Consider the following 26,493-nt stretch of genomic DNA (forward strand, 5'->3'; position numbering starts at 1 on the left):
AGCTCCAACATTTTTTCTCCCTCTGGATCTCATCTTTATATTTGGCGTCATCTGGTAATAATACACTGTGGTTAGTAACGCAAACAAAAATTTGTCCTAATTGATAAACGACAGTGATGCAGCAGCATACGCAAAAAAGTCTCTCTTTGGGCAAAAGAAAAGTGATGTTCAAAATTTCCAGCAACAAGGGAATTGTAGATGGCTCTAGCACAAGCAGAGAGGAAATGGAGAGAAAACCACAATAACAGAACATTTGTTTGACCCTAGTCTGAATAATTTAATTCCCTAAACTGAACCAAAAAAAAAAAAAAATTAAAAATAAGAAACTCAATTTTTCTTAAATGCCTAAACACCAAATTGAACCAAAGAGTTAGTGAGTTCCTGAACACAAATATCACAGAAAACACACACAAAAAAAGCAAACCTAAAATAGAAAATCTAGGGACATCCATGCTCCAGTAGACTCAAAGACCAACAAGATAGACCAGAACATGTTCCCAAGGTACTTAAAAATGTGTAGCTTACTTCCAGGTCATAAGATAAAAATTATCTATATTCTGATTTTCAGAGGTGAGCAATGTATCAGACATTTAATTATACATGAAGAAAGAATGTTGAAATATAAGTTTTTTTATAAAGACTATATAAATTCTATGAACTCTATGACGTCTTTCATTTTATCAAAGAATTTTAATATCAATAGCATCTTCTAGATCTTATTGGGCCTGCTTTAAAAGGCCAAGAAATATAACTTACTGTATTAAAATTCAATAATTTTTACCCGTTTACTCCAAATCAAAATTAAATTTCTTTTAAGTTTCTTGAAAAAAGTAGGAGAAAAATAAATACCGAAATCTCAAAGAAGGATAGAACGCTAGAAGTTAAAGGTTACATAAAATTCTCTATCTCCACATCATTTTCTGGACCTGCTAGTCTAGTAAGCCTAGAAAATCTCTCTGCTCCCTCTCACCCCCACTGGACTGCCAAGGGAAGTTCCTGTCTACCTTTTTTTATATTGGAGGTGGTAGTAAAAATAGAATGTTTGATTTCTTGAGATGATAAATTTTCCTTACTTTCTCTGCTTTAAAAACTTTTGAGATCTACTACATTAAAAAAGTTAGATATATAAACAACATTTACTGGAGTATTAGCAAATTGTTCTTGTTTTTTGGTACTAAAAGTAGCAAAATATTTTTTAGTGTTTGCAATGAAGAATCCAAATAAAAATATGATTTTTACTGCTTCTATATTTACAAACCATACTTCAAGATTCAGTGTAATTTACTCAGAAATTTAGAGCATACTGATATACTCTTCTGAAAATGTTTCATTATTTGATATATATATATTTAAAATAGAATAGTTGCATACCTGTCTTCAACAGTTGTTAGGTAAGCCTTCTCACTTACACAGGTTTGGTTTGCTTCTGTAAATGTTGAAAGTGTGTGTCCAATCAAATAGCAGTAGAATCCATGCCTTTTCCAGCCCTATTAATATTATCAAGCAGAATATCATGCATATTTATTATATAATATTATTTTAATAATTTCTATATATTGAAACACAAATTGATAAACAATAGAAGCATGTAAATAACACAAATATCAGTAACTTGATATGCAATGAAAACAATTTATGTGAATAAAGAAAATGAGAGTGCATTATTCCTCATAAGACGAATTATGATACAAAATGGGGGTGAGGGGAGTCATTCTTTCCATTCTGATGCAATTTTCAACAAAAACGATTTGTGAAATGTTTACCAGAGAAACTGAATGAAATGGGTAAGTTCTCAGTTTTAGAACAGGAAGCCACAGGAACTAATTTGCAGAATAACAAGCTTAGTTACCTACTGAAGACAGCAGTAGATGGTGAGTACAAAGCTGTGCCATCTGGTCAAAGGTTGCTGCTGCTAAGTCACTTCAGCCGTGTCCGACTCTGTGCGACCCCATAGACGGCAGCCCACCAGGCTCCCCCGTCCCTGGGATTCTCCAGGCAAGAACACTGGAGTGGGTTGCCATTTCCTTCTCCAATGCAGGAAAGTGAAAAGTGAGAGTGAAGTCGCTCAGTCGTGTCTGACTCCTAGCAACCCCATGGACTGCAGCCCACCAGGCTCCTCCATCCATGGGATTTTCCAGGCAAGAGTACTGGAATAGGGTGCCATCACCTTCTCCGGGTCAAAGGTTAGTACCTATCAAACTCCTGGCATCATAAATTGACATGGTTCCTCTCCCACAATTCAAACACATAGAAATGCTAAATAAAAACATGGCAATAAACAGAAAGTCCATACTAGAATTTGAGAGAAAGAAGGAAAAATCTTCAGGGTCAAAAATAAGTACTAGAGAACGAAAAGGCTGGAATAGAAAATGTACAAGCTGAGATTGTAGTTGCCTAGTCATATTTTAGACCAAGATTAAGGTCCTGAAGTTTATGGATTAGGGTTTCACTGTTCATACAGATTAAGATATTGGGCCATCAGCTCACCTGAGGCAGGGAGACAGAACTGATTGTTGTTGTTTAGTTACTAAGTTATCTCCGATTCTTCTACGATCCTGTGGACTGCAGCCTGCCAGGCTCCTCTGTCCCTGAGATTTCCCAGGCAAGAATACTGGAATGGGTTGCCATTTCCTTCTCTGGGGGATCTTCCCAACCTAGGGATTAAACCCACATCTCCTGCATTGGCAGGCGGGTTCTTTACCACTGAGCCATCAGGGAAGCCCATAGATCTGAAGTCCTTGTGTAAAGATGATACCCATTCATGGTAGCCCCTCTGTGAAAGGAGAGCAAGAAAACACCACCCACAAAAACAGGAAATTAAGAGATCCTTGTCACTTGCTTGGGGATTTGGACACAGAAAGAAGAAAATTCTTCTGCTGAAAACAAGTACCAAGTCTGTGCCACACAGCTGGGTGCCAGTCCCAACTTTACGCTATCCACACTGTATGAGCCTCCATAGTCAAAACATGAAAAATAAAATACACAAAAGGAGAATCTTACAGGTGCTTTGAGAATTAAAATGCAAAATCACACAACAGAAATATTTCCACAACCCAGGTCATATAAGACTGTGACATTTGAGGGTAGGAGGAGATGGGATGGTGAACTAATTCACAACCAAAAATTATAAACCATCTAAGAAAAATGTCTCCTTTAAGGGAGAGTCAACAGTTTAACATAATAAAACCAAGTGGGAAAGAAGCATGGTATGGTGATTTAAGTGACAAAGGAAGAAAGATAATCAATGAGGAAAGATCAAAATACTATGAACAAAGAAAAACAGGATTTGACTACACACACAAAAAAACAGAATTTCTAGAAAAGAAAAATATGAAGTTAAAAACTCAATGGCCAGATAAAGCATAGAAAATGTGGTTTCAGAAAGATTAGTAAGCTGACTGAATGTGGAAGAGAGATGAGACTATGAAAAGATGTTTAAAATCATATTGATAGAAAATATAGAAGATACAGAGGGCTTTCCCAGTGACTCAGCATTAAAGAACATGCCTGCAGTGCCAGAGACGCAGGAGACATGACTGAAGCAACTGAGCATGCATATTTGGTGAATGAGGTTGAAAAGCATCCTGAGAGAAGTTTGAGAAGCATTGAATAGAATGAATGACTGGTAATTTTCAAGAATGGAAAGATACAAATCCTCAAAATGAAGAGATACTCCACACCAAATGGAACCAATAAAGCAAATCCAAATCTCAACACATTATACTTACAGAGACAATGAAAAAACTCTTAAAATCAATCAGAGAGAAAATACAGATTATCCACTTTTTTTAAATAAAAAAAGAAGAAGAATTAGTTTAACAGGAATTCCAATGGCAAAAATAAAGATCAGGAGAAAATGAAATAATATATACAGTGCTGTCAGAAAACAGCTGTCAATCTAGAATTCTAAAATGACTTACCTAAATTACTATGCAGAGGGAAGATGAATTCAAGACATTTTCAAACACAGACAGAGAGTTTTCCACTCCCAAATCCCAGTGAAAAGAACTTCTGAAAGATTAACTTTGGCAAGAAAGTAAAGTCAAGAGGAGTAAGTGAGCTAGAAGTCTACACTGAGCAAAGAAGTCAATAAATGTCAGTAAATCCAGATCTAACTGCCTGGACAAATAGCAAAGATAACTAATTGGAAGTGGGAAGCTAAAGAATGGAATAGTAACAAGATCTGTAGTTTAGTTAACCATATTGTATCCATGCCAACCACCTGTTGTGATCATGTACTCTAGTTAGATAAGACACTATCGTTGGCAGAAGTCGAGTGCAGACTTCTCAGTACTCTTTTTTTTTAAACTTCTCGTGAGTCTAACATTATTTCAAATTTTAAAAAACTCTGAATTATAAGTGGAATAATAACATTTATTTTGTTCAGGAGGCAGAGAAAGAGACTGGTTAACTTCAAGACAAGAATGCATGTTAAAAATATAAGATTAACCATTTTGAAAAAAAAAAAAAAAAGGAGTAAAAATGTAGAATTTCCCAAAAGGGGCTTCCCTTGTGGCTCAGATTGTAAAGAATCTGCAATGTGTGAGACCTGGATTTGATCCCTGGGTCGGGACTAGCCCCTGGAGAAGGGAATGGCTACCCACTCCAGCACTCTTCCCTGGAGAATTCCATGGACAGAGGAGCCTGGCAAGCTGCAGTCCATGGAGTCTCAAAGAGTCTGACACAACTGGGCAACTTTCACTTTTTTCAGAGGAGGGAAGGGGGGAATATATATTCATTAGAACCAATGTGAACCAATGTTATGCACAAAAAGAGAAAAAAGAAAGAAAGCAGAACGGTAAACAAAATAAAGCACATAATAATATGGTGGGAACAAATCCAAATAGATTGGTATGCGAAACAATTCTAAGCTCATGTCTTCACCAGTTAAAAGCCAGAGTTCCTCAAATTAGATTAAAATTAAAATGCAGATATTCATTTACAAGAGCCATTCTTAAACTACAGCTACATAGCACGATTAAAAGCAATCAGCTGGAAAACAGGATTCTGGGCAAACACCAAACAGAAGATAGCTTCTGTGGCAATATTATTTAAAATTGACTTTATGGTAAAAAACATTATTATGAATGAAGAAAATAACTACATAATTAAAGAACTGATTCTCCAGAAAGATATAAATACATATGAAAAGTATACAAGACAAAACTTGATAGAATCACAATAAGAATATTATATCAAACAGATGAAATATTAGTAATATAGAATATCTGGATAATATAATTGCTAAGTTTTATCAGTGCTCATTCAGTCATGTCTGACTCTTTAGATCCCATGGTCTGTATGAGATCCCATCTATGTGTTCAAGCATAGATGGAATATTTAGAAAAACTGATTATGAACTAGATAATGAAGAAAATCTCAACAACTAACAACAAAAACTTTATATGAGCACAATGCAGTGGAATGAAAATCAATAGTACCTCCCAATTATTTAGAGACTAAAACACAGAACTCCCATTACTGCCACCAAAACTTCCACCAGCATGAAAACACACACATATACACATACACACCCCAGTTCACAGGTCAAAGAATCTCAATGGAAACAAAACATATTTAGAATTGAATCATAAAGAAATCCCACATAATACATGGTGCCTGGTCCATGGTTTCAATTCCACCTTTTACTTCTCATAAGCATTTGAAAAAACCAGTCACTTTAATGTCACATCCATTCATTCCACTATCTAAAGCTCATGATGGTATGTTTTATAATTTTGGATTTCAAACTCATCTGTGGGATTCTCAATCAGCCTGGAGAAGGGGTCTTCTAAAGAGGATTTACATGTGCATCTATCAGACATTCAGGAATATTAGCAACTCAGGACCACTTCATGTTAATTTCTTAAATCAAGGTTTCCCACAGAGATAGCAATGGATTGCAAACTGAATCCCAGATCTTGATCATAGAAGGTCTGTAGTTTTGAACTTTCAAAAATACTCCCAAAACACCAAGTACCCAGGCTCAGACCAAAAAAAAAACAACAAAACCTCTCTGTTATCTTCTTTTGCCAGCAAGTGGTTTTTTTTTCCTAGTCTTCCCAATGATCTGAGGAAACCACTGCCTAAAGCATGTGTTTTTAAAAACTTGCCAAATTAATATCTCTAAGTCTTTGCTTCCTCTCCTGTCTAATTAGAAATGTAATATTTATCTTTTAGGGCTTCCTTGGTGGCTCAGTGGTAAAGAATCCGTCTGCCAATGCAGGAGAGTTGGGTCCAATCCATGAATCAGGAAGATCCCTTGGAGAAGCAAATGGCAACCCACTCCACTATTCTTGCCTGGGAAATCCCATGGACAGAGGAACTTGGTGGGCTACAGTCCATGAGATCACAAAACAATCAGACATGGTTTGGCAACTAAACAACAAAATTAATCTTTTAAGACTATTGAAAGCAAAATAACCACACTCAACAAACAATTGGCTGATACTTTCTTCCTTTTCTTATTACCAACCTAATGATTAAATTGGATTTTATCAGTGATTGTAGACAGTTAATAGAAAAAATATATATAAAAAAATTTTGATTGCATAGAAGTAATAAAATTTACTTTCCCGGTGGCTCAGACAGTAAAGATCTGCCCACAATGTGGGAGACCCAGGTTCGAGCCCTGAGTCAGGAAGATCCCCTGGAGAAGGGAATGGCAACCCATTCCAGTATGCTTGCCTGGAGAATTCCATGGACAGAGGAATCTGGCAGGCTACAGTCAATGGCATCACAAAGAGTCGGACATGCCTGGGCTACTTTCACTTCGCTTCACTTCAGTAAAATTTAAGGACTGGTTTATTAATTACAGAAAGTTACAATAATAGACAATCTCCTGTATATGCACATGATTAAGTAAAGAATATATAAGTGTACTGGTGGTGAAACCAGCAGTGAAAGTCTAAGAACTTGGCAGGAGACTTGGGTTCTTAACTTCCCTCTGTGTGACTTGAAAAAGTTACCACTTCTCTGGCTGAAATTTCCAGAATGCAAAATTTAAATGGGGGTTTTCAATAGTCACTAAGATATTCTTTCTATCTCTCACATTCTGTGATTTTCTGTGTCTGCTCTATTTTTCTTTATGGTTTAATGGTATAGTACTCAATTATGTTTCATGAATTCTGGTGTTTGTTATAAGATAATTTGATCATAACGTGACACTCTTGGACAGAAAATCAGTTGCTACTTTATTTTTATCCAAGAGAAGTGAGAAAGGAAAAAAGAGGAAGATGGGCAACTCAGCAATCAAACAGGAAAATGATAACCATACACCCTGTGTTTTTGTAGCTTCTTTGCGTTTTCAGAAACTGTTTCACAGAAATAATCTACTTTAACCTCAAAGAAAGATAAGACTTGCTAGGAGGTATTACTAACCACGGTGCAGCTGAGATTGAAGCACAATAGGATTGCATGGCTTGACTTGGCTTAGCTGAATTACTACTAGCTACTACCAGCTGGAATGTAGACCTCCTGCCTTCTAGATCCTCAGAGATTCCCAGAGATGAATCCCCACCAAGAACAAGGTCACCAGAAATATTAAAAATGGAAAAAATGACTAAGGATAATTTGCTGGCTACAACTTAAGGTTATCCACTAGAGATGTCCTTGACAATGCACTGGGTCAAAGATTAGCAATACCTTGAAGCTGAAGCATTTGGCTACTATGACGACTAAGTACTTCAACAGACAAAAATAAGCTAAGTCTATCACATCGACTTTGCTGATCTGAAACCATCGGGTGCGTTCTATACTCACTTTCTGGCAGCCTGCTTCCACTTCCACTACTCCTGGAGTTTGGGCTTGTGATTTCATCTTACAGATGTAACCAAGAGGCCGTTCGCATGCCCGATCTGCCCAGTACCCATCCTGCAGAAAGCAAGGGGGAAAAAAATCTTAATGATTATCAGTTGTTTGACCTTGATGCTATTTTCTTATAATTGTGCCTCTGAAAAGGGAAACAAAGATTCGAGGTTATTAACAGAAAAAGGCATCTATGAAGAGGAAAAGTAAGTGGATATTTTACCAGGAAACTGCAAATTTGACTTCGGCTACAAAGATGTAGCCAAATCAAGATTGCTGGGAGAAATATCAATAACCTCAAATATGCAGATGACATCACCCTTATGGCCGAAAGCAAAGAAGAACTAAAGAGCCTCCTGATGAAAGTGAAAGAGGAGAGTGAAAAAGTTGGCTTAAAACTCAACTCAAAACTAAGATCATGGCATTTCATCCCATCACTTCATGGCAAATAGATGGGGAAACAATGGAAACAGTGACAGACTTTACTTTTTTGGGCTCCAAAAGCATTGCAGATGGTGACTGAAGCCATGAAATTAAAAGATGCTTGTTCCTTGGAAGAAAAGTTATGACCAACCTAGACAGCATATTAAAAAGCAGAGATATTACTTTGCCAACAAAGGTCCGTCTAGTCAAAGCTATGGTTTTTCCAGTAGTCATGTATGGATGTGAGAATTGGACTATAAAGAAAGCTGAGCACCGAAGAATTGATGCTTGTGAACTGTGGTATTGGAGAAGACTCTCAAGAGTCCCTCGGACAGCAGGGAGATCCAACCAGTCCATCTTAAAGGGAATCAGTCCTGAATATTCATTGAAACGACTGATGCTGAAGGTGAAACTCTAATATTTTGGCCACCTGATGCCAAGAACTGACTCATTTGAAAAGACCCTAATGCTGGGAAAGATTGAAAGCAGGAGGAGAAGGGGACAACAGAGGATGAGATGGTTGGATGGCATCACTGACTCCGTGGACATGAGTTTGAGTAAACTCCGGGAGTTGGTGATGAACAGGGAAGCCTGGCATGCTGCAGTCCCTGGGGTCACAAAGAGTCGGACACAACTGAGCAACTGAACTGAACTGACAAAGATGTAGGAAGAAACTGTAGCCACAGTTTGTTTTTATATATTCACTGTCAGGTCACAATGGAGAAGGACCTAGATAGAAATTAAAAATGCTCATAAGCCCTTAAGTGATGGTTCAACAGAAGGTTTGCACACAGCCTCCTCATCCATCCCTACCAGCAGCTGTTTTCAAGTTAAGTGAGTACATTTATTTATTTATTTATTTTTGGCCAAACCATGTAGTATGCAGGATCTTACTTCCCTGACCAGGGATTGAACCCAAGCTCCCTTGCAGTGAAAACCTGGAGTCTTAACTGCTGGGCCACCAGGGAAGTCCCAGAGTACACATAAAGCCATGCAGAAAGAACACTCCCATGCAACACACCCAACCTGAAAACAGTATCCTTCCCTCCCTTCTTCCTATTTCTATTGATGAGGGTCCTCTATGAACTTAAAGTGGCATCTTTCATTCTGCTTCAAATTCTACCTTTTCTATCTTCCCTAGAGATTTCACATTAAATGAGTGCTCATCCCCTTCCCTCAACTGCTAAACACCTTGAAAAGTGGTTTTCTGTACTCTGACTTAATCCTCACATTTCACTCAGTCTCAGCCACTACAATCTGGTACTCAGCTCTTCAGCCAGCATAATATTTGCAAACTGCAGATTTGGTTTGGCTGCTCCTGGGCTAATGCATGTTTTCTCTTTGCCAGTACTTTTCCTACCCACCTCTCCACCTCTCACTCCATGCTTTCAGCCATACTGTCTTTCGAGTTCTCAATAAGAACAAAGCTCTCTGGTTTCCTCTTCCCAGGATATTCTTCTGCCTATTCTTTCAATAATTAATACATATTCTTTCCTTAAGCTTTCAATTTTTCACTGTGAAACCAACCACAATGACAAAAACTGTAGCTAATACTTACTGAACACCAAGTTTGGGCCGGGGACAGTGCACATTATATGTGTTAATCCATTTAATCTTTATACCTACCATGTGAGCTGGGTACAATTATACTCATTTTACAAACAAGGAAATGTTTTGCATTAAAACCCAGCCTCTTAACCACCATGTTCATTGTTTATTAACAAAAAATAACTTGATGATATACTTCATAGCTAAACTGCCTGATTTCCAACATGGAAGCCATCGTTTCATAGTTGACACTTCTGTGTAACCTAAAATAACAAAAGTCGCTCTCCAAGCACAGACTCAAGGTTGTAAGACCCAGGATAGATCTAACCAGGTCTACATCCACTCGGAGCAACCAGCTGAAAGTAGAACCAAAGTTCTGAAACTTGTTTAATCAAGCCATATAATCATATGGCATGATTTAGAACCAAATGCAAACAATATGAGCATTCGTACTGGTTAATTTCATCTTTGAAATGACAGTTTATCTGCTGCTTTTCTGGTCTTCTTGAAAATGACTTGGCCAAGATACTCAAGAGACTGAATCTGAATTCTAGTTCAACTTTGATCTATGTCAACTCATTAGGATAGAAACAATGGAAACAATGATATATAATAAGTGGGGCAAAAGGAAAATTCTCCTGTGGCTTTTGCTAGATATCACTAATTAAAAATGTCTTACTTTGCCTTTCATCACTGCACAGTCTTCTTGCCTGTTGTTTTCATGACTTGGTTCTCCATGAAGCCATTTGGTAAAAGTTACAGGGGTGCCATCACTCCATTCAAAGTACATTTGAATCTTGATGTCGTTTAAGCCAATCCATAACTCATCACTTGGCTCTAAACAGGAAGAAAAGCACAGAAGCAATTTACACAAAGTTTTCTTTCCAAAGATCAAAAGGTTATCAGGAAAGGAAGACCCCTTCTTTATCAACAATTCTTTTGATATTACAACTATCATAATATACCATCCACTTGCAAGTTAAATGGATCTACCTCTGTAGCCTGAGATGTCAATGACATTTTGTGTTGTCAGTTTTAGTTTAAAATATGTAATGTATGGGGAGGGAGGAGGGAGTGGGGTTTAGGATGGGGAACACGTGTATACCTGTGGTGGATTTGTGTTGATGTATGGCAAAACCAATACAATATTGTAAAGTAATTAACCTCTAATTAAAATAAATAAATTTATATTAAAAAATATGTAATGTATTCTTCACATTGTGAAGGTGACTGTACTCTTTTTTGTGTGTGCTACTGCAGATTTAATCTCCTGAGAGTTGTTAAAATGAAACTGAAGTAGATCTATCATTACCCTCTATTTTGTGAAACTGTTTTTTTGTTATAAATAATTTACTATAACCAATCAAACTCATGGTGCTGGAAATATATAGTTTATTTATACATAAATCTATTTGACTACTATTAAATCTTAGTGTAGTGAAGGTTTTAAAATAAAAACTTTAAAAACCACTTCTATTTTACTAACAAGGTTGTTACCAAGAAAATTCTAGGTGCTTCTGTTAAAGTTTAATCACTGTAATAGAAGTTAAAATGATCCATACAGTAAGAAGATGTATCAACTGAATAAATGGACTCTCTTGGCATTTAGCACTTATTAGTCTATAAATATAAATGAATCCATCATCACTGTCACCACAAAATACCAGAAAAACCCAAACAAACAAAAGTTAGAATAAAAAACTACCAGGTATAGACATAAAAGGTAATCATTCTGTTCTGAAATTCTATGAAAAGCATCATTGATTTTATCAGGAATTGTAATTCTAAAAGTTCTAAATAGCATAAGCATAAATGGGATAAAATTGAAGGCCTGCAATCTCACAGCTAAAATCATACACATTTCCACATTTTTAAAAATTGGAGGCATACACAATTCAACATGTGTTTAAGTTATCTCCCTGGAATTCCATCATGGATGCTTGATCTATGTTCTTTAAACAGTTAAATAAAATTATTTGTCAACAGATTGTAAAGATGTTGTATTAATAGTAGAAAGTGAGAAATATGCCACATCTTATAGGAATTTCCCTAAATGGTGTAGCCTCTTCCTCCTAAAAGCTGTCACTCAGCTTTGCTTTTGGAGAAGTCCCTGGCTGGCCCAGTGTCAGCCCCAGCAGATGTTTCCAGCACCATGAGGCATGAATGGCTTTGCCAAGATGATCCCTTTTCCTTTCACTTAATTTGGCAGATCATGATCTGTGAGCAGCAAATATAGGCTCCAAAATGACCTCATGTAACTCCTCAAGGTTTTTAGGTTCAAGATCAATGAAAACCTAAACTCTCAAGTCCCACAGTTATAACAGAGTAATGAGGGTCCAATAAACATTTTTCTCACTAAACTGTTCTCCCATCTAGCTTTTGTAGTTCATACGCACAAACTTGATCCTATAAAAATATTTAAGATGTGAGCATAATGTTGTTAGACAAAGTTTTTTGTAAATCTGTTAAGTAAACTGTCTTAGTTAATGGAGTCAAAATTTATATATGTAGGTTCCAACTTATCCACTGTATTTCCATGATTAACATGAAAGATATTGTCTCAATTAGCTAAAAAAGGTTTTCTAGGCTTTTGACTCAGAAACAATTTTTTTTCAGAGGTTAAGGAGGGAATTTTTTATTAAAGTGTAGTTGGAAAGTTTGACATTTTAGGAAAAGAAACACTAATTTTAACTTTATTACTTATTTTTTATTAATATTATTTGCATGGTTTTAAAGAAATAAATCTTTATCAATAATAAAAAGGGAAGTTTCTCCAGTGAAAATTTACTAATTCTCTAGCTGAGTTTAAAAGCAACCTTCCTCATCCAAATTCAAAATAACTACAGCAACAAATATATAAGGTTCTCCTTTATAATAGACCATATTATATAAAGTAGAGAAAATTTGCACATTAGCCCTACAGCCTCTTAAACTGTTTTCCACTGACTCACTTGAAAAGTTTATCACCTACTATAAGCATCATGCCATCTATGTCGTGATATTATTCAGATATCTTGGTTTTGATTACATGATTATTGTGTAGTCTAGGTGTTCCAGGGTAGGTAAATATAGAGTAATCAAGAAATTTACAAGTTAGTCGAACATCATCACCCTACTAAATTCAGTGAGGTGAGCAGAGGAGGAAGGATTCCATTCAGCCAAGCACTAACAGCAGCAGTGTTGGGGATCTTTTGTACTTGTCTGAGACTAATTTATCTCATCTGTTTGTTCACTGTTTTTTTCTTCTCCCCTACCCCCACTCCTATCAATTTTCATACAGTAAGTGTCAGGAAGCATTCCCAGCATCACCATCATCCACTTCCTCTTGTTTTGCTCTCTGGAAATGAACAGGTCCAGCTATTCAGCAATCTCATCAGTGGAAGAAGAAAATGATCATCATTTAATCAGCAAGTACCACGGGGTGTCCATCATTATTACATCCTTCCTCACCCTCCTCCTCTTCAGGATAAGCATTCCCAAGTCCTTTACCCACTTTTCAATTGTTTCTGATAGAGCCAATTTTTGAAAACTTTACAATATGTTAGTTTTCTATATTTTCTACATTTACTCTGTATCTCTTAGATTATAGTCCTAAAGTGGATATATGAATTACTTCAAAAGGTTTAGGCCACTATCTAACCACTCCAATCAAACATCTTCTTGATTTTTCTGCTCATCATTCTAGCAGCATCAGCTAGATTAACAGAGAAAATAAACTCCAAAGGATGAGATAGTTCATTTAGAGACCTTTCCTGTGAGAGAAAATATCGGCCTTAAAATAGAAAATACCTCCACACACACAAATTCCAATAAGTGAAATATTGTTCACAAGTTTAAAGAAGACTGTTTAAAGGAAAAAATCAAATGTTCTCTCAGTGACAGAAATTCTTTAAGTTACTATGCAATTTTTATATTTTAGGCATAATTAATATTTGTCACTAAGTTTATTGAATTGTTAATTTGAATTTATCTAGATTATAAAATTTAACATTTATGATTAAATTTTCCAGAGACAGATTGTAAGTCAGGAAGACAAGAGTCAAGCATATTATAGATGGAAGTTCTTACCATAGCCCAGCTGAGAGATAATAAAGTCAAATTCCTCAATGCTGTGGATACTTGCTAGGTCACCACCCTCCTTCCTACATGCTCTTAAGGCATCTCTTTGTATTTTCTTCTCCTCTCTGTAAATCTTGTAACAGTGACCTGCATATGGCCACCACTGACTTGGGCAGTTGGTAGGCACATCACTTTCTAGAAAAAAAAAGAGTTTGGAAAACACTTTAAAAGAGTTTTAATTGTAACAATATTTTCCATTAATAACATTCTCTATAGTAAACAGTTCATTATTATAGGCAAATACAGCTAATAGTTATTTTCTGTTTTTTGGCATAGGTATTCATAAAATATAGAGAAGAATGTGTTTGATATTAGACTAAAAATGATATGGAAGCCATCTTTCACTATAAAATGAAGCCAAATGAGAAATCTCTTTTACTTTTCAATTATGCATACAAGGCCACATGAAGATACAATAGATTATCTCTTTTTGTATTTTATCATCAGTAGACCTGTCCTAGCCATGTCCTATAAATATATTGGAGGCACAGATTTCAAGGGGACTTTCCTGGTGGTCCAGTGGTTAAGAATCTGCCTTGCAATGCAGGGGACATGGGTTTGATCCCTGGTTGGGGAACTAAGATCCCACATGCCACGGGGCAACTAAGCCTGTGTGCCACAACTAGACAGTCCGTGCTCTGCAACAAAGATCTTGCATGCTGCAACTGAGACCCAATGCAGCCAAATAAATAAATCTTTCAAAAAGATTTCAATTTACTTCTCTTCTATGGACATTAGGGAGCCACTCATTCCTCAGAGGAGGGCAAAACTCATAATGCAATCAGGAGAAAAATGTGTTGACACAGGGCACAGAATGGGTAGGAGGTAGGGGAGTCACCAAGGAGCTTCTGAAACCATGGTACTGTGAGCTGGCCACCTGTGCCTCTGAACCAACTCACTGCCACTGACTTTCTCCCAAAAGATGACATGTGACATTGCAGAAATCACAAGGATTTCAATTCCAAAGTCTTTCAGCCAAAATCTGAATTTGCCATGAGCAAATCACATCACATGAACCAAACTATCCATATATATAAAAAATTGTAAATAATATTAATACTAATATTAAACTACCCATCCTCACTGTGTTCTTCTGCACTGGAAAACATTTGAGATAATATGACTATAAATTATAAACATGACAACAATGATGATTTAATCAAATCAGTAATAGTGACCAATATCCTATTTGTTGCTACTAACAGTTAGGGTCAAATTTCATAACCTTGATGATTGATACATTACAAACATGTACTATAATAGTAATGAGTGGGGGAAGGGACAGTAACAACATCTGAAGGCAGGAGACTCACTTTATTTGTCCCCATACGTCCTAAAATGACATAGGGCCTGGCACAGAATAAATGTGATGAATATTTGTCAGGAAAATAATTGAAGTTATATTTAATACACAAAGCTTATTATTACCATTTTATGGATACTATTTTAGAGAGCAACTGAGCAATATATCCTGCTTAAAGAGGAACTATATTGTCAAATAAATGTCAATCTCTATAAGTTTTATATGAAATATTCTCAAATGTACTGCCTTAGTAAAGTTTCAATATAAGGTATCTTTGTCATTTGATGCATTGGTCCAATATTCTCTCAAAGTCTGGGACTGTTTGCATCACCTTTGTATAAGCTCAAGATTTTGTGTACAATCATCATTCAAGTAAATAGCAGTCCTGATATTCAAACATTGTATTATTATAATAGAAAAATGCATATGTTAATTTTAACTAGAATATAATTGCTTTACAAGGTTGTGTTTATCTCTGCTATACAACAGTGGGAATCAGCTGTATGCATACATACATTCCCTGCCTCTTGGACCTCCCACTGCCCTCATCCCATCCCCTAGGTCATCACAGAGCACCGGACTGAGCTCCCTGTGATATGCAGCAGCTTCCCCCCAGCTGTTTTACACATGGTACACGTGTCAGTGCTGCTGCCAATCCATCCCACCCTCTCATTCCCTTTCACCCCATATCCTCAGGTCTGTTCTTTACATCTGCATCAAAAAATGCATATTTTTAGAAAATATTCCTTGTACACAGTTCCAGTAGTTACCAAGAAAAAAAAAGTTTAGTATTTCTCTGGAGCCCTCTGGTGGGATATTTTAATTTTGCTGCCCAAGAAGCTGAAAATAATGCCAGCATATTCTAAGGGCTTCAAAAACTAAACAGATAAACTTCTAAAATATTAAAAAATATGAGAACAACCAATGAAGAGGGGTTACCTGGGGCAGACACAAAAGATGGCTTGTTTCTCTAGAGCAATGCTATCTGATTGAGGCATAAGGAAATCCATAAATGGAAGCCACCTATGGAATTGTAAATTTGCTAGTACCCAAGTCAAGAGAAACAGGTAGCTTTCGTTTTAAATATATCTTATTTAACCCAATATATTCAAAACATGATCATATAGTCAATTAAAAATAATGAGGTAACTTTTTTTGTCATGCTATGTCTTGGAAGTCCAGTGCATATTTTATACCTATAGCATAACTCTCTTGGAACTAGCTGTGTTTCATGTGTTCAGTGATCACATGTGGTTAGAGGCTACTGAACTGGACAGTGCGGCCCCAGAGACCCAGGAATCATGGATGAACAGGGTGGCACTGCAAGGACAAATAGTACATGAGGTGGAACTCTTGCTCAAGAGAGTCACCAACTGCGTGTGCTTCATATTCCTCTTTGTTTTTTCAAACTCAGGCTTATTTGAGTGTATAAATAAGACAGAATGCTAATCCAGGAAGTACAGAAAATTTAAAAACTAATGGAAAGTGAAAGTTAACAAGTGAAATAAGGCATGTAACCCAGCAGGACTTTATGGGGCCTTCAACAGACCCCACTCCCACATCCTCAGCTGTAACTTGTCTCTGAAATACCTAGACAACAGTGTCTTCTGAGTGTTTAATAAGTTGTTTTACAGATGCTAAAACCACCACCAAATGAAAGAAATTAACTACTTGATTATCATGGGCATGTAGCCCTCAGACCTGTTGGTGCCCAAGGATTGATAATATTAACCCCTGTGACCCTGCCCTGATACCTCACCATCAACCAGAGAATTGTACTTGAGCTTATCACATACCCTGCAATCCACCTCCCTTACCTAGCCTTTAAAGATGCTTTGCTGATCTGCTGTATAGCACAGGGACCTCAGCTCAGTGCTCTGTGATGATCTAGAGGGGTAGGACTGGAGGGGCAGGGAGTTGACAATGGAAAGGAGACTCAAGAGGGAAGGGGTATATGTATACATATAGCCAATTCACTTTGTTGTGCAGCAGAAACTAACACAACATTGTAAAGCAATCATACTCCAATGTAAATGAATAAATAAAAATGCTTTGCTGAAACATATTGAGGATTTAAGTGTTTTGCACACTAGCTGCCCTAGACTCCTTGCTTGTCACCTGCAATAAACACTGCGCTTTCCTTCACAGCAACCTAATGTCAGTACATTGGCTTTACCGTGCATGGGCTAGCAGACCCAAGTTTGGTTCGGTAACAGGCCTTGAAGAGATACAAGAATAATGGACTGAGTGCTTGACAATATAAACAAGTATTCACAAGGAGAACAAGTATTATTAGTATTTCTACTTAATCGGTAGGAAACTATAACTGGAGGGTTAAGGAACAAAGTCAAGTTATAGAATTCTGCCTACTATACCAGGGATGATAAAACCACCATTCTCCTCTTTCCCAAAGTGGCAATTCCAAATCTTCTGAAGGAGAATTATATGAGCTCTTCCAAGAGGGAGGATTATACTATTTATCATATGGAAGGAAGAGAGGAGATGAAATATAAAAATTACTGAAATCTCTCTAAGGCATGCCCACAGTTATAAGGGTGAACCTGTAAAATATAATCAAACCCAATAACAGGACCTTCATCTATATCCATTGGCAATCTCTGCCATATTTGTATCCATTAAAGTTCCAAACACACCTACACTCTGCCTCAGCAATTCCACTTCTAGGAATAATGAGACACATGAAACCACATAGGTATAAAATTATTCACTGTAGCATTGCTTATAAAATAAAAAAATGGAAGTAAACTAAAGCTCCATTAGGAGAGGACTAGTCAAAAAAAAATATGGTCTCTTCCTGCAATGGCTAATGTACAGCCATAAAAATGAACATAGAAGCTATTTATGTACCAGAAGGAATAACACCCAACATTGTTATTAAGTGACAAAAGTAGAGCAAAGTGTATTATCTGCTGCTATTTGTATAAAACAGACAAAAATAATTACAAACGTATTTATTTATATAGTCATAGAATAACTAGGTAAGGATATACACTCAGACACAGTTATTCAGAGAATAAATGCATATTTGAATAAGACACTGGAGGAAATTATTATTTATCATGTCATACCTTGGACTTTCTAGCCATGTCAATCATATTTTAAAATAAATGAAATTGCTTTTAAAAATCACAGAGAAAAAAAAAGTCAAGAATGCCACACTATCAGATTTCCCAAGCAGAGAACATACATACATACATAAGTCTCTTTGAAGTTTTAAGTGTCTCTCCAAAACAGCTGAAGGTGAAAAAAAGTGTAGTTAGTTCGCTTTTGCTTAGTTTGAAGAAGGAATGCAGTTTGGCCTTGGTAGTTTAATTCTTCTATAAAATTATAATAGAGAGCATAATTGCCCTTTTTCCCTCTGGTCTAGCCTGTATATAGAATTCAGTTACTACTTCTGGGATGTTTTACTATATTTCAGTGAAGACTTCAGTTTATGTTAAACAAATATCACTGGCTCCCAGATAGGCCATTACATAGCAAGGACATAATAAAACATCCTTTTCAGATATTGATTTCCTAGCTTGGACTTCAGTTCTGTCACATGTGCAAATTTTTTACAGCCTATGAGTATCTTTTTCCTCACTGAAAACACATGAATAATAATACCTACCACCTAGGGCAACTGTGAAGATAAAATTTTTATTAACAATTATTTATTTATTAAAAATTTTTATTAATGGTTTTGCTCCTGCTGGAACACCTGAGAACACTCTGGAAACGTTAGCAACCAAGACAAAGACATTTGTAGGAATATCATTAAGTTGCCTCCATAAATGATCGATCAAACCTGTCATTGCCGACAGTTAGGACTAGGCTGTCATTTGACCTCTAAATTATTTTATGTACTTCAGATCAAATAGATCACTTACCTGAGGGGATAACAAAAGGATTTAAAGTGGTGTTGCCTTTTTTGCAAATATAGCCTAGTTTCTGAACACACTGTAGATTTTCCCATTTAGCATTTTTTCCAGGATTAAGTGACACACAGCTTTTTCCTGGTTCTGCTGATGGACTTCCTTTGGAGAAAAAAATAAAATAAAATTAGGATTACTATAGTATGACAAGTAGATAGTCCCTCACAACCTCATGTGTTTATCCTTGGCATTTAATGGATCCCCAGTTTTTTGCTATACATTCACAAAGAAATATTTACTGCCTACAGAGCAAAAGCTATGTTGGATACTATTTGTTTTTCCGTTGTTGGTTCATCCCAGTACTTAAAATGTTGATTATACAAGTTTATTTCTTTGGTTTTTTAACTTTTTTTTTTTTTTTTTGATGTGGATCATCTTTAAAGTTCTTATTGAATTTGTAACAATATTGCTTCTGTTTTATATTTTGGGTTTTTTTTTTGGCTGCAAGGCACATGGGATCCCAACTCTCTAACCAGGCACTGAACCTGTACCCCATACACTGGAAGGCAAAATCCCAACCACTGGCCCAAGGAAGCCTCAGTAAGTTTACTTCTTTGAAATAACTTTTTCCCCCGACGAGATCAAATAATAAAGCTAAATCTTAAACCGTGAACAGTTTTCACACTGGGCTATTTTATGTATGAAAGTTAAAGTTTGAAAGTGTTAGTCACTCAGTTGTGTCTGACTCTTTGCAGTCCCGTGGACTGAGCCTGCCAGAATCCCCTGTCCATGGAATTTTTCCAGGCAAGAATACTGGAGTGGGCTGCTATTTCTTATTCCAGGAGATCTTCCTAAACCAAGGATTGAACTCAGGTCTCCTGCACTGCAGGTGGACTCTTTACCATCTGAACCACCAGGGAAGCCCCTCATTTTATGTATGATAGCGGGGTAAATAACAAGAGTTTGTTGTGTGGATCCCAACAAACTGTGGAAAATTCTTAAAGAGATGGGAATACCAGACCACCTGGCCTGCCTCTTGAGAAACCTGTATCCAGGTCAGGAAGCAACAGTTAGAACTGGACATGGAACAACAACTTCCCTATTCCTTCCAAATAGGGAAAAGAGTAAGTCAAGGCTGTATATTGTCACCATGTTTATTTAACTTCTATGCAGAGTACATCATGAGAAATGCTGAGCTAGATGAAGCACAAGCTAGAATCAAGATTGCTTGGAGAAATATCAATAACCTCAGATAAGCAGAAGACACCACCCTTATGGCAGAAAGCAAAGAACTAAAGTGCCTCTTGATTAAAGTGAAAAAGGAGAGTGAAAAGTTTGGCCTAAAACTCAACATCCAGAAAACTAAGATCATGGCATCTGGTCCCATCACTTCACAGCAAATAGATGGGGAGACAATGGAAACAGTAGCAGACTTTACTTTTTGGGGCTCCAAAATCACTGCAGATGGTGACTGCAGCCAGGAAATTAAAAGACACTTGTTCCTTGGAAGAAAAGTTATGACCAACCTAGACAGCATATTAAAAAGCAGAGATATTACTTTGCCAACAAAGGCCCATCTAGTCAAAGCTATGGTTTTTTCAGTAGTCATGTATGGATGTGAGAGTTGGGCTTTTAAGTTGAGTGCCAAAGAACTGATGCTTGTGAACTGTGGTGTTGGAGAAGATTCTTGAGAGTCCCTTGGACTGCAGGGAGATCCAACCTGTCCATCCTAAAGGGAATCAGTCCTGAATATTCATTGGAAGGACTGATGCTGAAGGTGAAACTCCAATACTTTGGCCACCTGGTGAGAAGAACTGACTCATTTGAAAAGACCCCAATGCTGGGAAAGATTGAGGGCAGGAGGAGAAGGGGACGACAGAGGATGAGATGGTTGGATGGGATCACCGACTAAATGGACATGAGTTTGAGTAAACTCCAGGAGTTGGTGATGGACAGGGAGGCCTGGCATGCTGCAGTCCATGGGGTCGCAAAGAGTTGGATATGACTGAGCAACTGAACTAACACAATATTTCAAACTAGCCATATTCTACATAGTCAATACCCTCCCCAAAACCTAAGTCAAGCTAACTGTGAGGACCAGCTTAGAGACTAGCTGGACATGGGAAATTTTTCTAGTTAGAAAGAAGAGGCAGGAAAGATGGCAATAGGAGGAGAAAAAGAGAAGAATGTCACCAAAAATGCAAGTCCGTGTGCCCCGATGCACAGGGAGGACAAACAATACTAAAAAACATTGGAGTTTGGAACAGAGAATTGTTTACTGTAGGACCATGTAAGAGGATAGGTGTCTCGTGCCCCCAAGAACCCCAAAGTTACTGAAGTCCCCACTTAGTCCATCAGTCATGTCCAACTCTTTGCAACCCCATGGACTGTACCCCGCCAGGCTCCTCTGTCTGTGGGATTCTCAGGCAAGGGATCTCCGACCCAGCCTTTGAACCCCCATGTCTTGCATTGCAGGCAGGTTCTTTACTGTCTGAGCCATCAGGGAAGCAAATCTGTACCAAACGAATGTTATTCTCTGTCCTGATAAAAAAAGGCACAACTTTGACTCTCCAAGGTCCCAGTCCTGGCTAAGCAGAGGCAGAGCTCAGTTGATGGCTCCCTCAGGACCAGGTCCCCTGACTCTGCCCAGCTGTCATCTCTGAAGGGAGCTAGGTATCCAGCCCAACTGGCCCTCAGGCTCCTCAGGCCACCCAAAGAGGGGAGACCAGGTCCCACAGACTGTGACCCAGGCAGACTGCCACCACCACGAGGTCACAGAGGCAGGAACAGGGAGAGGTTCGCCACTGCCTCAAGGCCCAGGCCAAGGCTAGTGGCTGGCCTTGGTGGGGGCTCTGGAGCCCAGCAAGACACAGCCCCCAGCCCTCTGGCCCAAGGCCAAGTGAGTGAAGGGTCTCAGGGAGAAACCGCGATCCACCTCAGACCACCACTCCACTGTTGTCTGAATCTCCTCACTAACTGTCCTTTTTTGATGGTTGGTTGCTTGTGGGAAGATTCCACTGAGGCACTGACCAATGGCTGAGCAGGACCTGTTGCCTGGTTACAGACTACAGAGTAATGACGCGCAGCAATGGCTGCTGTGCTAAGGGCTGCGCTTCTCTGCATGCACTTACAGGAAGAGCTGCTAGAAGTAGCAATGTGTGTTCAGTTGCTTCAGTCATGTCCATCTCTTTGTGACCCTATGGACTGTAGCCCATCAGGCTCCTCTGTCCGTGGGATTCTCCAGGCAAGAACACTGTAGTGGGTTGCCACACCCTCCTTAAGGGGATCTTACCCACCCAGGGATCAAGCCTGCATCTCCTGTAACTCTGCAATGCAGGTGGATTCTTTAGCTAAGCCAGAAGCGTAGAGGTAGTAATATGCCACCCTAAATGCTGACAAAGTATTCCCAAGAGCTCAGACTCTCTCTCAAGATTTTAAACTCAGCCTATTGAAGAATATTTTTAACAGCTAACCTCTCATCCCATTGCTTACTAGAAAATGATTAAAACACCAGGTCAAGTCAGCTTGGCGAATGCACTTGATACAAGGATCAATACCCACATTTCTCATGCTTTTCTATCACTTTAATATATGATTTTAAAACCAGGACTGGAAAAGCTAGCTGCAGCTCCCAAGAGAAGACAGGATGATGAGTCACACTTTCTTTATGACTCTGCTTGGTCACTTCTGACCATGTATACAAACTGGGTCTGGGCCACACTTTCCCTTCCTGCAAGATGGAATCACATTACCTGCTCCATAAAACCTTTGTCAAAAGTGTTTTGAAGTTGCTTGAATAGCACAGAAAGAAAAAACTGTTAGTGATGAGGATAAACCTTTTTAAATGTGTTGGTATTATGGCCAAACTTCCACTATAACTGAACTAACAGATAAGGTACCAGTACTAGAAAGAAACTTTCAAGAAACAATATTTCACAGCTAGTAGTACTTAACTAATATATAAACTATTAAATCATAGTGATATAGCTATTTACCAATAGAACACCAATACCAACTTTAATATATCAATTATTTGTCTTAAATGGTTACTATAGTTACATATTTGCATTCACACTTCCATGTCATTTATATAAAATATTGTTACTTAAAATGTAGATGCACTTAAAAAAAAAAATGTAGATGCACTTTAATAGATGTATTACTTTGGAAGTACTAAACTGAATGCTGATTAAACAGTTTATACAATTAACCACTTCTAATATCCCACAAGGTTTCTAATTTTTGTTTGAAGAAACTCTCATTTCAGAAGTTGATTTAATCTCAAACCTACTTCTCAGGAATTTGATTTAGTAAGAAAGGACATCTCTTTTCTCATTAATATTCTAATTTTATTCCTCACTTTCACCAAAGTTAACCCTTCAATTTTCTCACTGAACTCTTAGAATGCAAATGGTTAAATCTAACAATAACTGTCACTTCAAACTGAGTAATAAAATGATCTAACAATCTATAACAATTAAGCAGCAAAGAATAAACTCTAATCCTCCAATAAATAATTATTATCCAATCATCTGACTGAGTCAACTGGAAGTCTCCAATTTAACTTGACTGAGTCAGAAGGCAGACAAATCAAATTCTCACTCCTAAAAAAGCACATCTTATATTCCCCTGCAGCAACGCTTACTTCCCACATCCAGAGGAGAGCAGAGCTAATGCTAATGACAGACTCGTGACCATCGTGCACTGAAGCAATACATTGAAAATCAAATTGCAGAGTAAAATCTAATGTTTAAATCAACATGTCTCCTCTAAAAAATCCCCTCTCACGTTTTAGCATATTCCAAATATCACCTACTTATTTCAAAGCTTTTCTTTTTCTTTTCAATATCATAAGACTGTAACATAGAAAGTGGAGAGTTTAATCCTCTAAGCCAAAAGCAAAAATCATTCAATGGCTTTAAAAAGAACTCTGATCATATGAAAAAACACCACACCAGTATTTTCCATCACAGAAATGATAAATAGACATGACCCATCCTTTCCCACACCTACTGCAGACGTCACTAATCCTTTCCTGCACACTTTCCTAATAAATCAAGATTAGTACAGGATGGAATGTGGGTTGGGAGTTTAGAATCATACTCAGTAGAGAATGCCTCAGGGGTCCCCAACTTCGGGGATCTAATGCCTGCTGATCTGAGGTGGGGCTAATATAATAACAACAGAAGTAAAGTTCACAATAAATGTAATGTTCTTGAATGAACCCAAAACCATTACTCCTCCTTCTTGGTCCATGAGAGAACTGTCTTCCACAAAACCAGTCCCTGGTGTCAAAAAGGCTGAGGACCACTGCCTCAGGAAGTGACTAACAAGGGTTGGTATTGGTGGATAAGATGGAAGACTTTTTGTCATCACCGGTCCTTTGTTTTCTCAGAATAATTGCTGTATATGTAGTTGCATCTTTATCATTTAGTCTCCTTTTATATTCTGTTATCTCTCTGTCAAAGCTATGGTTTTCCCAGTAGTCATGTATGGATGTGAGAGTTGAGCTGTAAGAAAAGCTGAGCGCCAAAGAATTGATGCTTTTGAACTATGGTGTTGGAGAAGACTCTTGAGAGTCTTCTTGGACAGCAAGGAGATCAAACCAGTCCATCCTAAAGGAAATCAGTCCTGAATATTCATTGAAAGGACTGATGCTGAAGCTGAAACTCCAATACTTTGGCCTCCTGATGGGAAGAACTGACTCATTTGAAAAGACCCTGATGCTGGGAAAGAATGAAGGTGGGAGGAGAAGGGGATGACAGAAGATGAGAAGGTTGGATGGCATCACCAACTCAAGGGACATGAATTTGAGTAAACTTCAGGAGTTGGTGATGGACATGGAAGCCTAGCATGCTGCAGTCCATGGGGTCACAAAGAGTCGGACATGACTGAGCAACTGAACTGAACTGAACCTCTATGTTATGACAATGAAGAAATTAGTTCAGAGCCTTCTCTGCCCTTCAAAAAACTGGAAAGCTATTGCAGGCTTGATTGTCCCCTGTGTTTTTTGACAACTAAACCACAAATTGTTAACAAAATTGTTCATGAATGATAATGCTAGTACGGAATATTACAACCTGTGGCTGGAATTATTTTTAATCCAACTCTATTTAATTAAAAACAGGAGAAAATGGTGTTAGTGTAGACTTTCAGATCATGATCACGATGACAGAAATATGGCAAATATCTCATGGCTCAAGATAATGAGAAATTCTCCAGCCCAAAATAATTTAAATTTCTTAAATTCATAGTGTGTGTAGATGTAAACAAATATGCATAAAATCTTTGAATATAATATGTAGCATTATATATTATATAAATATCTCATAAATATAAAATAAAATATTTGAATATAATACCTAGAGCATCAAGGATACTCTGAGAATATATACTTTTGAGTCCTGTATTGATTTGTGCAATAATCCTTCCAGACAAGTCCTTTCCCCAGAAAGCTGGAATATCCTTATAATTTTAGTGTATTCGAATCTAGCTGGCAGGTTTCTAAGCAAGGTAAGAAATGGACTGCATTTGATGAAGTCTCCCAATTATGCCCTTCGTGATCTACACGTGAGCTGATGGAGATCTCCAAGGTACCAAGATAAATTAAATGTATATGAATTCAACCAGCTTAATCCCACCGATTAAATCAGACACGCTTAATCCTACCTGGTAACCAGTTCAAATATCGGAACGGACTGCCCCCACTCCACTGCCATCCACTGTTGAAATTTAGACTGTTTAGTCCAATCCAGAGTCCTGAAGTCAGAGAATTGGTTAAACCTATAAGACAGAAGCAAAACAAAAACTGTCACTCAGAAAAGATGGTGAAATAAAATTCAGAATTAAGTACTTGAATCAAAATGTATTAGAGAGAAGTCATGAAAATCATGTCTTGCAAATCTCCTCTGAGTAGCCTAACAACCTAAAAGCAAGTACAACTGTTACCTCCACTGGTAACATCTAAGTTAAGAACATAGATAAGCAAGGAATGTCCTTGTTGGGAGTCTAACTCAGATATGACCAGGCCTCAGCCCCCATCATGTTGATGACTATTACAGGATCATGTGAACATGCTTTTAATTTGGAGAAGACTCTCTCAGACTATCTTCAAACCAAAACATGTTTAGTACATTTTAGAGAAAAAATAAGATTGATTTTGTATAAAAGTCACCATTTCCTATCATGAGAAGTTGAATACACATTTCAATCCATCACTCTTGTTACCCTGCCCTCATATTTCAGAACTTACTCTCAGAATCTTTTATTGATATTTTTAAAAATCAATTTTTTCCTCATGAAGATGATGATTAAAATCTAAACACTATGTGCTTGTTCTCCTACAAACAATGTTTTATTTAGGTAGTTGCCCGTACGTGCTTACTTGCTTCAGTCCTGTCCGACTCTTGTGACCCCATG

At 37.5% G+C, this 26,493-nt stretch overlaps 1 protein-coding gene across 1 annotated transcript in view; it reads right to left on the minus strand.

Moving 5' to 3' along the window:
* Positions 1-26,493, minus strand: part of MRC1 (mannose receptor C-type 1) — a 113,863-nt gene that overhangs the window by 56,765 nt on the left and 30,605 nt on the right. Inside the window, exons 5-10 of the mRNA XM_070381894.1 lie at positions 25,744-25,857; positions 19,090-19,236; positions 13,846-14,031; positions 10,457-10,614; positions 7,762-7,872; positions 1,372-1,487 (exon numbers count right to left, since the gene is read on the minus strand). Of these exons, the coding sequence (XP_070237995.1) occupies positions 1,372-1,487; positions 7,762-7,872; positions 10,457-10,614; positions 13,846-14,031; positions 19,090-19,236; positions 25,744-25,857 (832 nt within the window). The remainder of the gene's footprint in view (positions 1-1,371; positions 1,488-7,761; positions 7,873-10,456; positions 10,615-13,845; positions 14,032-19,089; positions 19,237-25,743; positions 25,858-26,493) is intronic.

Source organism: Bos mutus, chromosome 13 (genome assembly GCF_027580195.1).
Source record: "Bos mutus isolate GX-2022 chromosome 13, NWIPB_WYAK_1.1, whole genome shotgun sequence".
NCBI lineage: Eukaryota > Metazoa > Chordata > Mammalia > Artiodactyla > Bovidae > Bos > Bos mutus.